This window comes from Leucoraja erinacea, chromosome 23, assembly GCF_028641065.1.
Source record: "Leucoraja erinacea ecotype New England chromosome 23, Leri_hhj_1, whole genome shotgun sequence".
NCBI lineage: Eukaryota > Metazoa > Chordata > Chondrichthyes > Rajiformes > Rajidae > Leucoraja > Leucoraja erinaceus.
The window spans coordinates 3,302,385-3,317,249 of NC_073399.1; the positions used below are offsets into that span (position 1 = coordinate 3,302,385).

The 14,865-nt window shown below is 41.1% G+C and overlaps 1 protein-coding gene across 1 annotated transcript in view; it reads right to left on the minus strand.

The window, feature by feature from the left end:
- Positions 1–14,865, minus strand: part of tbcd (tubulin folding cofactor D) — a 151,971-nt gene that overhangs the window by 79,058 nt on the left and 58,048 nt on the right. The window contains exon 14 of the mRNA XM_055653672.1: positions 202–358. Within this exon, the coding sequence (XP_055509647.1) occupies positions 202–358 (157 nt within the window). The remainder of the gene's footprint in view (positions 1–201; positions 359–14,865) is intronic.

Here is a 14,865-nt window from a genome sequence, read left to right on the forward strand (position 1 = left end):
TTTTTCTAATTATAAATACTTCAGTGAGCTTACACAAAACATTGCAAGAGTTGGAGTAATAGTAAAATACAACTTTATTCTCCTCTGCATCAAATTTACATTTTCACAACTGACCTTTGCGACAAGTCAGGGACAGATTAACCTTCTTGCACTTAGAGGTCACCCAAAATAAACAGGAAAGAAATCGTAAAATTGTCTTACCTCGCTAACTGATTAACGAATGGTTTCATTTCTTGAGGATCGTAAGCACGAGCAAAAGCCCAGCAGACGTAGCAAGCCGCGTCTCTCACGTTCGCTCCCACACTGCAAGCACCACGCTTCTCATCAAACGTCAACGCTTTGAGAATGACAGGTACAACTGTGAAGGAGAAAAAAATCTATTAGATTTATCATTTATTTTCAGATTCATGACTGGGTTTCTACAATTTTAAGAAATGGCCACTCGTGTCCTTTGTTGGGATTTTGGTTTGGAACATGGAACATAAAACACTATAGACACAGTCTGAAGAAGTGTTTCGGCCCGAAACGTTGCCTATCTCCTTCACTCCATAGATGCTGCTGCACACGCTGAGTTTCTCCAGCATTTTTGTCTACCTTCAATTTTCCAGCATCTGCAGTTCCTTCTTAAACACTATAGACACAGTGCTGGACTAACTCAATGGGTCAGGCACCATGCCTGGAGAACAGGGATAGGTGACATTTCATTCGGGACCCTTCTTGAGGTAATTATACGTGCCTCTACAACTTGGTCTGCCACTTTCATCCATATATACCCACCAGCATGTGTGAAAAACTTGTCCCGTGCACCCCTTTAAATTCTTACTATTTAACTTTAAACCTAGACCCTTTAGTTTTAGACGCATCTAACTTGGGAAAAGGACTGCGACTATCTTTACCTTATGTACCTCGTGTTTTTATAAACCTCTGTAAGGTCACCCCTCAATTTCCTCCGCTCCAGGGAAAGCAGTCCCTGCCTATCTAGTTTCTTTATTTAACGTAAGTCCTCCAGTCTCAGCAACATCCTTGTGAATCTTTTCAGCACCCTCTTTTGTTTATGGTTCCCTTCTAATGGCATGGCAACCAATATTGTACACAAGAGTTCAACCTCACCAACAATTTGTACAACAGTACTATAACGTCATAACACTTGTCCTCCATGCTATGGCCAATAAAGACAAGTATGCCCTTTGCCTTCTTCACCATCCCATTTCCCTGTGTGCCCAGGCCCTGTCATTTACTATGAATGCTTTGTCCTGGTTTAGCCATCCCAAAATGGTATTTGTATTTTATTGTCACACATACAATGAAAAACTTTGTTTTGTGCGCTATCCAGGTAAAAAACATCCACACATACTTGCACTCAAAACCAGATAAGTACAATAGGTAATGCAAATAGAATATAGAGGCGGCCACGTGCGCAGTGCTTGAAGCATCAGAGACCCGGGTGCGTTACTGACTACGGGTGCCATCTGTACGGGGTTTGTACATTTTCCCTGTGTCTGTATGGGTTTTCTTCAAGATCTTCGGTTTCCTCCTACACTCCAAAGACGTACAGGTATGTAGGTTAATTGGCTTGGTGCATGTGTAAATTGTCCCTCGTGTGTAGGATCGTGTTAATGTTCAATACCATCATCCCCTCCAAGCTAGTTACGAAACTCACAGAACTGGGTCTCTGCGCATACCTCTGCAATTGGATCCTCGACTTCCTCATCCACAGACCACAGTCTGTTCGAATTGGCAGAAACACTTCATCGTCAGTGACAATCAGTACTGGAGCACCTAAAGGCTGCATGCTCAGCCCCCTGCTCTACTCATTCTATACTCATGACTGTGTAGCCGGACATAGTGCGAACTGCATTTTCAAGTTTGCTGACAACACCTCACATTATACTTGCATTCTAAATTTCAAATATTCCCTACCAACTGGGTAAATAGATTTCTTCCCCTCTCAGATTGGAATGACTGACACTTTTGTTATGAGACAGTAACCACTGGTTCTAAATACCCCAACCAGGGAAATCACCATGCCTGCATCTATCCTGACTAGTCCTACAATATTTCTGAATGCTTTATTGACATTACCACTCAATCATTTAGACTGAAGGCTGATTTGTCTGAAGGGTCCTGACTTGAAACATGTTCCATGTTCTCCTGAGTTGCTGCCTGACCCGTCGTGTTATTCCAGCACTTTGTGTCTTTTTTGTAAACCAGCATCTGCAGTTTCTTGCTTCTCTCTCCCTCCATATATTTATATATTCCAAATGAGATCTCACCACACCCATATCCTTACTCTTGCATTGAAATCCTCTTCTTCAGCTCCTTGCTAGAGATACTCAGTATTTCTTGTTGAAAACGATCATATATCGCCCCCTCCTTCGGTTTCAGCCACCTCTTTCAACCACCTCGGCCCCTCTTTATCCAGACAATTTGTTGTTCAAAATCTCTCAGTCTCGCTATCTGAAAAATATACCCCTCTTACAATACTTTGGTCACCTCCTAACATCCAAGTGACGTCAGGATTCATTTTGTTGATTGCACTTTTGGGTTGGCCCTTGGGGACATTTCCTAAAGGCATTATATAAATGAAAATTGCAGTCTTTTCAGTGGGTTATTTGTACTATCTTTAATTAAATGTTCTAAAAATCATCTGTACTGCAGATACAATTCTCATTCTTTTCATATTAATGAGTTTCTGTACTTATCACTGTGCATTCTTAAGATTATCCTTCCTATCAATATTCAGCCAACACCATTACTAAGTGTTCACCTGATGGCCAATTAACAACCTGGTTGGACATCAAGCTTAAAGAATCACATATAAATGGATTTTGCTTCAAATTTTGCGTATCAAAAAAAATTTTACACAGAAAAATTAGATGGGCAAGTTGCTGGGCCATCTAAAAAGAAGGGCAACATATTGGGTGGCACAGTGGTATAGCAGGTAGGGCCATACAGGTTTGAGTAGGAAGGAACTACAAATGATGGATTACACCAAAGTTAGAAAAAAATGCTAGAGTAACTCAGCGGGCAGGCAGCATCTTTAGATAGAAGGAATGGGTGACGTTTCAGGTCAACACCCTTCTTCGGGCTCTGAAAAAGTGTCTCGATCTAAAACGTCACCCATTCCTTCTAACCAGAAATGCTGCCTGTCCCGCAAAGTAATTCCAGCATTTTGTGTCTATCCTCACAAGTTTGATCCTGACCCTTGCGCAAACTGCAAAAAGCCTGCACTGTCTTCTCAGTAACATGATAGATTTTCCTTGGATTTTCCAGTTTGCTTCCATATCCCAGATATAACCATATAACCATATAACAATTACAGCACGGAAACAGGCCATCTCGGCCCTACAAGTCCGAGCCGAACAACTTTTTTTTCCCCTTAGTCCCACCTGCCTGTACTCATACCATAACCTTCCATTCCCTTCTCATCCATATGCCTATCCAATTTATTTTTAAATGATACCAATGAACCTGCCTCCACCACTTCCACTGGAAGCTCATTTCACAGATATGTGCTGCTATGCAAGTTAACTGGCTGTTGTATTTTATCCAGAGTGTCATTGAGTGGAAGGGGAATCAGTGGAGTGCTGATGATGATTAACTGAGAGAGAATGGATCATGATGCAATGAGTGGGAGAATGGGATTGCTTCGAGAGTCAGCATAAACTCAGTGGACCAAATGTCCTCCTTTTATACCATAAGGAAATATGATGCTATAATATTCGCTGAAATTTTAACTTCACTGCTGAATGTCTTAGAAACATGTATTTTGTATTTTCTTCTTTAAATATGTTAATTTTTATTCAAACAAAATACTACTAAAGCGATAACCTTTTTTTGCCCAAAGTTTAACAGTCATGACCTACAGTAACAGTTGCTTTACTCATTTGGTCACAAGTTATAATAGTACACAAACTAAAAATTAATCCATTACATTTCAACTTTTACAAGCTACAAATGATTTGAAATAACAAAAACACTAATGTTTTTAATCAACCATTGAAAACCATGTTGAAAACCAACATTCTGACCCTGTCAAATTTCCAACACTTCAGGACAGAGAATCAAAGACATTGCTGAATGTTTTCAAAATCACTCAACAGCTGAAGAATAATAGAAACTTTAATTTACAGGTTTGTCCCTCCGCACCAGGAGTGACCAGTGGAAAATAGAGAGTGGCAGAGGGAGAATACAAGTTCTTCTCACAGAGAACAGAGAGACAACTTCTTTTAACTTTCCAGAATTAAATTTTCTTTAAAATATATCCTTGGGCAAATCTCAAACTTTCTGTCTGTGAGAAGCAATTAGCCTGTTCCCTTATCCTTGGGGGAGCAAACGTGTGAACTGATGCCAGTGTTTTGGTTTAGAATACAATGTCAGTTTAAGGTGGTAAATGTGCTCCACTGAGAGAAAGGAAGAATACGAAAATCAAAAACTGACCCAGAAATGATATCAGATAATTGATCAATCAGCAACACGATCAAAGAGAGACATAAACCTCCAGATAAAGGATTAAAAGAAAAGTTCTAGGAATTATTCACAGAAAATTAATAGCTTGCTAAAGAACACAACATTTGGATCTCTCTGGATGAATTAAAATGGGCCAATGTGCTTCGCTATTGTATACAAATGACTTAGAGCCTTCAATATTTTAAGGGGATCTGAAGAGTAAAGGAACCCAGAGGCAGAAATACCTTTGAAAAAAATACACATGGCATGCAAGGTTCTGGGCAAAATGTACAGAAAATTATAAATGCTTTCATGAACCTGTATGCATTTATTAATTCTTGATTTACATATTTCAAAATAAAGCAATCATATACACAGAGGAAGCTAATTGTCATGTTTCACAAAACTCCGGACTTAATAACTTGGTGATTATTTCTGCACAAAGGCAGATTAACTGCTGAACTTCTTCTTGCGTATGGCATGCACAGCCTAAAGTTGTAAGACAACTTGTTCTGTTTGATCTTGTGTTTGTGCACGCCAGGTTGATTGCATTCGTCGAAACAGGGTGGACCACGTGAAGGTTGCAATCTCCCAACCCCACTAACTGCTGATGAATAAATTACTCCAACTTTAATTAATTATTCTTTTTATCAACACAAGATTCAGCCCAATGTATTGTCACTGTAGACAAAAGTGCTGGAGAAACTCAGCAGGTGCAGCAGCATCTATGGAGACTGATGGAGGGTCATCGTAGGGATGGACACCCTCCATCAGTCTGAAAAAGGGTTTCGGCCCGAAACGTTGCCTATTTCCATCGCTCCATAGATGCTGCTGCACCCGCTGAGTTTCTCCAGCACTTTTGTCTACCTTCGATTTTCCAGCATCTGCAGTTCCATCTTAAACGTATTTTTACTGTAACTGAGATATCACCATGAAAACTTCCCTTTGCATTTTTAATGCAACCAAAAAAACATCCCAAAGCACTTAAAGTTATATAGCTGGGAAATAGGGCCCTTCAGACCAATTCACCTATGCTGATCATGATACCAGTCTAAGCCAGTCCCAGTTGCTCACATTTGTCCCCTTATTTCATTCCTAGCCATGTACCTATTCGAATGTCTTAAATGTTGTTATTGCACCTGACTCAATTACTTCCTCTGGCAGCTGGTTCCATATGCCAACCACCTTCTGTGTGGAAAGGTTGCACTCCGGTTTCCTATTAAATCTTTCCCCTCTCACCTAAACCTATGTCAGCTGGTTTTTGATTCCCCAATTGTGGGGAAAAAGGCTTTGCATTCATCCCATCTATTCTCCTCGTGGTTTTATATACCTCTGTTTCAGATCATCCCTCAACCTTCTGCGCTCAAAGGAAAAAAGGCCAAGCCTGCCTAATCTCTTCCTTTGGCTCAGGCCTTGGAGTCCTGGCAACATCCTCCTAAATCTTCTTTGCACCCTTTCCAGTTTAATGCAATTGTTCCTACAGCAGGGCAACCAAAATTGAAGACATTATTCCAAGTGAAACTCACCAATGTCTTGTACAACTGCAACATAACATCCCAAAGTCTATACTTAATTCCCTGACTAATGAAAGCCAGCTTGGCAAAAGCATTCTTCACCACTGTGACAACACTTTTAGAGAACTGTCTACTTATACTCCAAGTTCCCTCTGCTCTACAACACTCCCTATTATTCACCATGAATGTCCTGCCTTGGCTCAACTTCCCAAAATGCAACTCCTCACACTCATCTGAATTGAACACGATTAGCTATTCTTCGGCCCACTTGCTCAGCTGATCAAAACCCCATTGTGATTCTTGATCACCATCTACACTTCATGGGAATAGTAGCAACAATAATGTCACACAAGTCGCATAAGAAGATGATCAAAAACTTGGCCGAAGTGATTGGTTTTACATAGCATGTAAAATAATGAAATAAACCTTAAGGCGCAGCAGGGTGGGGGAGACAGGGAGGAAAGACATGAAAGACTGGCGCTTAGGGCTTGGCAGATGAAAGCACAACCACCAATCGAATAAACTTTAGCTGGGCAAGATGCCAAAATCACTAATTGCAAATATATTTGAGAGTTATTAGGCTGGAGGACAATTCATAGAATAAAGATGAGACTACGAAGTAAAACTGCAGTCAGAGTGGGTCCTTAAGCATGGGGATTTGGAAATAATGGGACTTGGTAGAATTTTAGAAGAATTGCAGCCAGCCAGAGTCATTGGGAGATCAGTACTGGTATTGGTTTTCTATCATGGGAGAGCATGAGGTGAGGAGAAAACAGGAAGAGAAGGAACAGGGCAGGAGAGAGAATGGGGGAATGAGGATGAATGGGAGGCAGATAAGAAAGGGGGCAGAGAGGTGGAGGAGGGGGAGAGCAGTGGAAGGATGGATAGGGAGGCAGGGAGAAGAATGGACAGATAGCAAGTAGTGTGGTCAACAGAGACCTTGTCTCCTCTTACATCTCCACACCCTAATTCCAATTGTTTACATTTCTCTTATCCTTCCCACCTGTGTCAAAGGTGTGACATTTGCCCTTGGACCACTCATAATACTTTTGTCTACTATCGCCTAATGGCATGATAAAAAGTATAGTTTAACTTTGAATTGTACAACTAATTTCACTAAATGCATTCCACAGTTTTAGTGACCACCAGGGCCGTAAGGTTCTATATAAAATAACTCAAAATATATCAGCCTTTGTATCATATCAGGGAAAGGAAATGAGCTGGAATCATCGATTTTCGCACCATGCTGCCTCTCTCTTCTCAACTATCTCAATTGTTTTGAAAGCTCATTCATACTCATTTGGGTATTCTCAGGAAAATCTTGAAAATTCTGTGATAACTGATGACTCCAGGAAGGAGTTTATGACAGTGAAGTTACAGCTAAAGAGCCTGTAACTCGACCACCTGTCACAACAGGGTAAACACGCACATGGCTGTTTGTATAAAATTTGCAAGATTGCATCAAGGCTAATCTAAGGATAATAGGCAACCTCAACTGACAGGACTAACAAAGGATGGCTCACAAAGCCACAACAGAGTATGACACACCTCATTATGTACATAGTTAGAGTAAATGTGGGAAAGGTTAGCCTCTGGAACATTTAAACCAGTGGAGGGCCTTCAACTGAAACATTAAATATTTCTCCCACAGATGCTATCAGATCTGCAGAGTATTTACATTTCAGATGTGAAGCATCTGTACTCCATTGCTTTCAGGACAAAAGCCAACAAGATTGCTGTTTCAACCATAACAGTGAGGTGCAGAAAACCTAAATAAATACAACCATTCTAAGAACTGAAAAGTAATTCAACAAGTTTTTCCACTTGGAATTGCAACACAACTCTTCTAATATGAAGTAAAAGGGAACTAGGAAAAGTCAGCGTTTGTGACTCAAATGACACCAGTGCTTAGACGTGGAGCGGTTTACCATGCAGACATACAGATTTAAGTTTATGCTCAAGTCTTCCTTAAAAAGCGTGTACCACCCTTGTTGAAGGCTGGGAACCTGTAGCCCATGACTGCTTAAAGTGAAAAGCATGGTGGGTGGGTGAGTGGATGGATGGATTAAAAGATAAAGCATGGAAACAGGCCCTTCCAAAATGTATAAAAATGGCCTTCATTAAAATCTGACAATGCGCACATTAACCACATGTGATTTTTTCTATTACAAATCTCAAATTGTGGAGTACAGAGGCAAATAAATAAATGGTGGGTCTTTGTCCCAAACATTATGGAGGGCACTGTATTTTGTTGTGAATATTAATAGAGAGTGATTAGAACAATAAAAGACCCTTTAAGGAATGAAATGCAGTACAAATACATATAAACTATTTACTAATCTGGTTATTTCATGCACGTCATACACAAAGCTTGCTCAATATTCCTAGCGAATACACGTTTGTTGTGCCCTAAAGCTATAAAGTCACCTGTAAAATCTGCCCTGCCTTAACTAACCATGTCAATGCAGCTGGTGGAGCCCACACTTTTGTACCTGATTCTCAACTCTGAACAGTTTTGATTCACCATATCAATATCAATTTTCCCCCAGCTTTCTTACATCTTCATGTTAAATTAACATTTCAGACAAAGTACACGGATACCCGGAACCAGTAGCAAAAAATGATGTTTAGTAGCATGGTGCATTCCTGCTTTAACATAGCCATTGGTTACACTGCTACCTGTATGTCTGGGGTGGAAAGTAAATTGTAGCACTGGTTTACGTGTTAAGGCAATGATTGTTGGAGAAGAACATATTGAGATTTACGTGCCCATACATTGGCTGAGCTTGAAATACTTTATAGTGATAAAGAATGCCTAAAATGGAAAAGCTCCATCTACACCATTAATGTTCCTCACCCTGACAAAAAAACTAAAAAAGATTTAAGATTCAAATTAGCTTCCTTGAACTGAACCTATGATCTAGACCAAAACCACAGTACAATACTGCTACCTGCTAACACAAAATTCTGGAGTAACTCAGTGGAACAGGCAGCATCTCTGGAGAGAATGAATGGGTCACGACCCTTCTTCAGACTGATGTCAGGCGAATGGCGGGACAGAGATAGAATGTAGTCGGAGACAGTGAGACAGGTGGGAGAACTGGGAAGGGGGAGGGGATGGAGAAAGAGGGAAAGCAAGGGCTATTTGAAGTTAGAGGTCAATGTTCATACCGCTGTGATGTAAACTACCCAAGCGAAATATGAGGGGATGCGACTCCAATTTGCACTGGGCCTCACTCTGACAATGCAGGGGGCCCAAGACAGAAAGGCCAGATTGGGAATAGAAGGGGGAGTTAAAGTGCTGGGCAACCAGGAGACGTCCTCCTTCAGATAAAATAATTAGCTAAGGGTCTGTCTCCTTTGAGGCTTCAATTAGATGCAACGATCCATGCACAAAGCAGCAAATTCTCAAGACTTAGCAAACATCGCTTCTAAATTAAAGAACAAGAATGGATTTAAATATTTATATCATTGCTCCATTGTGCATGATATCAGTAATAACAAAAAACATAACAAAAAAAAAATTTCAGGCTTCCGAGAAAACCAATTACTCATTATAAACGTTTTTTTTTGTGTGTATGATACAAAGACACTACTTTAATTCCCAATCACAATGTGCTTGGAATTTCAAATGAACCAGGAAAGGTAGATGACATGTCCAGAGTTGACCACGCTAGTATTACTTGGATGGTTGCGATGGGGTGAAAAATAGGTGGGGTGGGCAACGTATCAAGCAACTCCTGTACGATTTTTCCTTTGCCTCCCAGCAGATCACGTAAGAGACCGTCGGAGGTTATTTATTCCATTGCCTCTTTCCTTCTGAATTTTCCGCTGACTTGTTTTGAAACATTAAATTAGCTTTACTCTCTGTAATGCTGATGTAGTATTGCCAGTGAGGCATATTTAAAAAGATGAAAGAACAATATGCTGGAAATACAGATTCAGGTTCAATTTTAATTGTCATTGTCAGTGTACAGTACAGAGACAACAAAATGCATTTAGCATCTCCCTGGAAGAGCGACATAGCAAACGATTTGAATAAATAATAATCAAATGTTCGGGGGGGGTGTGGGTGATTTGAGTCACCGAGGTACGATTTAGTTTAGTACAGTGACAGCCGCCGGAATCTCAAAGCTGTTCCTCCACCTACTGGTTCGGCAACGGAGAGATCTTCCTGTACCGCCATCCCGGATGGTCAGGAGGGTAAACAGTCACCATGTTATTTGGTTTGAGAGCATTCTCGTTGGCGATGCTGAGCGCCCTCCGCAGACAGCGCTGTTGCTTTGGACAGACTCAAATGGAGGGGAGCGAGGAACTGAATGTGATGCGTCTGGGCAACTTTTCACCACCCTCTGCAATTTGTCCAGCTTCAATCCGGTCGGAGACATCAAAGATAGTTATAATACCAAAATACTGCAGAAGTAAAACTACTATCACACTCCAGGGGTTTTAAGTACAGATCCTCATTAATGTTGGCTGACAATAACAAATATATTGTTCTGTGCTCGTTAGAGCTGGCAGCTGATTTGGGTACTTTCTAGTTTCTCAAATGTTCGTAAAAATGTTGTAAATCAAACATTTGATCACTTGCTCTGATTTAGTTCTAATACATTCCATATCCCAAATCTCAAACATTGTACATTCCACTATTGCATTGAAATGTAGATAGATATCTTCTTAATTCTTGAATACCACCATCCAAATATTGGTTCAATAGGAAAACAAATCACCTGTGTTATTATAGGTTTGAAATCAATTCTCGAGCAGTCATTTAAATGTTGATACTCCTGCAAACATGCAAATCATTGTTGCCAAGGGCATAACAAAGCAAACTGTCCTATGTTGAATAAATGTTGGGCGGTTAACTGAATGCTTCAAAACTCTGACACCTTCTTTTCCAACTTTACAGCACTTTTACAATTTGTCCAGCTTCAATAAGAAGTGGGTACACCGATATCTCAATCAAGGGATAGTCTATAAAACACAAAATACAGCAGAAGTAAAACTTTTGGTACCTCCAATTTGTTCCATATTCAGGCCTGACCCACTGAATTTTGTACAGCATGCAGGGTATTACTCCAGCACCCAATATCTTCTTTTGTAAACCAGCATCTGCAGATATATATTGGGGCTGCAGCATGGAATATATTCAACGATGCACTCCCACAGCTCACAGCAGCATAAAATTACAGAGATTCACAACCACCCGGGAGAAGAAATCACCCTTTATATTCATCTTAAAAGGGTGACATTTGCTTCAAAACAACACTTCAGGCGGCTGTGGAGGCCGTCAATGGATATTTCTAAGGCGGATATGGAGAGAGTCATGATTAATGAGGGTGTCTGGGGTTATGGGGAGAATGCAGGAGAATGGGGTTGAGAGGGAAAGAAATATCAGCCATGATTGAATGGCGGAGTAGACTCGATGGGTCGAATGGCCTGATTCTGCTCCTAGAACTTATGAACTTCTTAGTTTTAGATACCCATTCAAGAGGTAAAATCGCCTCAACATCTTCCTAGAAAGCCTTCTCAGAATCTTGTGCGTTTGCATTCTTATAAACTCCCATGTGCGCAGTGCATTCTGCTCAAATTTTCCAAAGAAAATCCCTCCATTCCAATAAACAACTAAGTGAGTCTTCTCTAAACTTCTAATAGAACCATGGACATGACTTCAATGAGGAAGCCAAAATGTACACATGAAAAGGAGGTGTGTGAAAGGTAATATTTGTGGACCAGGAGGCTAGAACATAGCCAGGTAGGTTAGCAGGAATGGTGTTGGGAAGCATGACAGATGTTGGTGGGAAGCTTTCTGGTGTAAATCAATTATTTCGGCAGGAAGGCATACAGGTGGAATATGATCAGAAGTGTTGGCCCCTAATCCCAATGTTCTGTCTAACAACCACCAGACATTAAATGAGTCTCACCACCAATTTATCATGCATAAACCGGGGATTAGCTTCAGATCACATACACACAATTAAAATATTTATTTCCGCCTCCATATCCTAACGGGCTCTGTTCCTACTACAGCTCATCTTCCACTGAAATTAGCCATGATCATATTGAATGGCGATGCTGGCTCGAAGGGCCGAATGGCCTACTCCTGCACCTATTTTCTGTTTCTATACATCCTTTTGTTTTCGCTAGATTTGATTATGCCAACAACTGCTTTCTTCACTAGCCTCAAACTCAAAGTTATGCAAAAACGCCCATGCAAATAACCTGCAGAGATGGTGTGTTATACAATAGCCACAGCATCTCTATTGTATCTGTTTAATTTCTCAGTCCTGAGAGTGAATCTGGAAACATCCTAGTCTGCGTGACAAGATGCCATGTTATACAATGCCCAGGTTTATTTGATTTTTCTTTTAACTTTCAAACGAATAAGTCTCCCGTTTGTTCTGCAGCTAAATTCTGGAGCAAGGATACAAAACCCACATGGTTGGTTCCGCCCCTTCTGCAATTAAACATGCAGCCACATTTTTCTTTGTATCCAGCCTCTGGACACATATGAACGTTAACAGTCGACAAAGTCCTCAGGCAAATCAACCAGGAATGAAGTGGATACCTAACCTATGGTGGATCAGAAGGGTCTTGACCCGAAACATCACCCATTCCTTCTCTCCGGAGTTACTCCAGCCTTTTGTGTCTATCTTTAGATCCCTAACATAAAGTTGCCCTGCACCTTTTAAAGAAAGTTTTCAAACCTTACAACGACCGGATTCAATATATTTAAGACATTTGAAAACTAATTACAAGATGTGCTTCTTATTTACTTTCTATCGAAAAACTAATGGATGAAACTGACAGAGAAACGCAGCAAATGTGAACAAAATATATGCGTGTTCATGTTATAGGAGCCAAATTTGGCCATTTGGTACATCGAGTCTATAATCTGCCATTCAATCGTGGCTCATCTATCTTTGCCTCTCAATCCCATTCTCCCGCCTTCGCCCCGTAACCTTGACACCCTCACTAATCAAGAACGTGTCAATGTCTATTTTAAAAGTATCCAATGACGGCCTGCACGGCTGTCTGTGGCAATGAATTTCACTATGAAGTCATGAATTCCTAGGCAGCAAGGATTTCTTGTTAGCTCAAAGAAACTTGTGCCATAATTTCAGCAAAGGGCAATACTTAGTAGAATGGTTTAACTTTATTAAATATCAAAAGAATACTGGTGACTCAACTCTTTTCACATTCTCTCTGACTACATCACAGAGGACAGAGCATCGACTGACGTCCAGTACAGTCACACCAGCTCCCACAGTAACTAGTAACTAGACTACTCCTCCTCCAACACTGCAACGTGCCATCCCCTACTCTCAATTTCTCTGTCTCCATGCCGCATCTTCTCCCAAGACATGGCTTTCCACTAGGACATCCAAGATCTCCTCTTTATTAAGCAAACATGTTTTGTCCCCCCTGTTGTTGTGGGCAGATCCTTCACCCGTGGGTCTGCAGTTCTGCTCTCACTCCCTCTTCCCCCAGACAGAACAGGGTTAGATGTTCTCCTGGTCCTCACCTTTCACCAGCCTCTGTACATGACATCATTCGCCAACATTTCCGCCACCATCAATGTAATCCCACCATGAGTCACATCTTCACAGCCCCACCCCTTACATTTTTTGCAGAGACAGCTCCCTCTAAAATTCTATGGTTTGCTCAACCCTGCCCAGGTGCTTTCCCCTGAAGGAGCAGGAAATGTAACCTGTCCCTACACCTCCCCTCTCACTTCCATCCATGCACCTCAGCCGCCCTGCCAGGTGAGTCTGAGGTTCACATGTGCCTCTTCTAACCTCATCAACAGCATTAGGTGATCCTGACGTGGCCTCCTGTACATCGGAGAGACATTGAGTAAACTATGCGACCTTTTTGCCAAGGTTTTCCAGATCTCTTGCTTGTTAATCATTTTAGCTCCTCGTCCCATTGCTATACCGACCTTTTTGTCTTGCAGTGCCAGCTGAGAGTATACGCACACTGGTGGGACAGCGCCTCAGATTCCGCTTGGGTAGCTTACAACCTAAACTGTATGAATATTGAACTCTCCTGTTTTAAGTATCATCCCCCGCTCCCCCTCCCTCGCTTTCTTGTGTCTCATCCATCCCATCCACCCCCATTTCAACTCCCACTACTCTTTCCTCCCATTCTTCCCTCACCGATATCTCTCCTCTGGCTTTACATTTCACTTCTCTTCCCTCTTTATATGACATCCTTTTGTCTCCTTTTTATCTCTTGCCTGTGTCTGTCATCTGCAAATCAAACATTACCTCTTTAATCTCCTCCCATCAGGAAGGAGATATAGAAGCATTAAAAGTAAAACATCTCGCTTCAGAGACAGCACCTACCTCCAAGCCATCGGATATTTGAATTTGCACTAATCACTTTGCACTTTCTTTTGCACTTGCACTTACGCTTAATATAACACTGCTGGGTACTGTCCTTCCTGTATATATTGTCCTTCGTACGGTATTGTCTGTATTATTTATTGTGGTGTATGTGGTGGTTGTATTGTACTGTATTGTATCTGTCTGAGAGCGAACCAAGACACATTCCTATCAACTTGTTGACATGGCAATAAATTTCTTGAATCTTGAAAACCCCCTAACCTATAGCCACCCATCACGTACCAGTCTTTGTTCCATTCTTTCCCCCCCCCTACTATAGAGGAAGGGTCTTGACAAAAATCGTTGCCTATCATTCCCTTCACAGATGCTGGCTACCTGACCCACCAAGTTCCTCCAGCGTCTGTGGTTTGGTAACTGATTGTCAGGTTTCACAATACACAAATGCTTTCTACTATTTAACTCTACAAAGATCTTCATGAATAAATTGCATTTATTTGACAACTGCAGCTTTTAAATGGATATCAAAATATTATTCATCCTCAGCTTCGCATCTA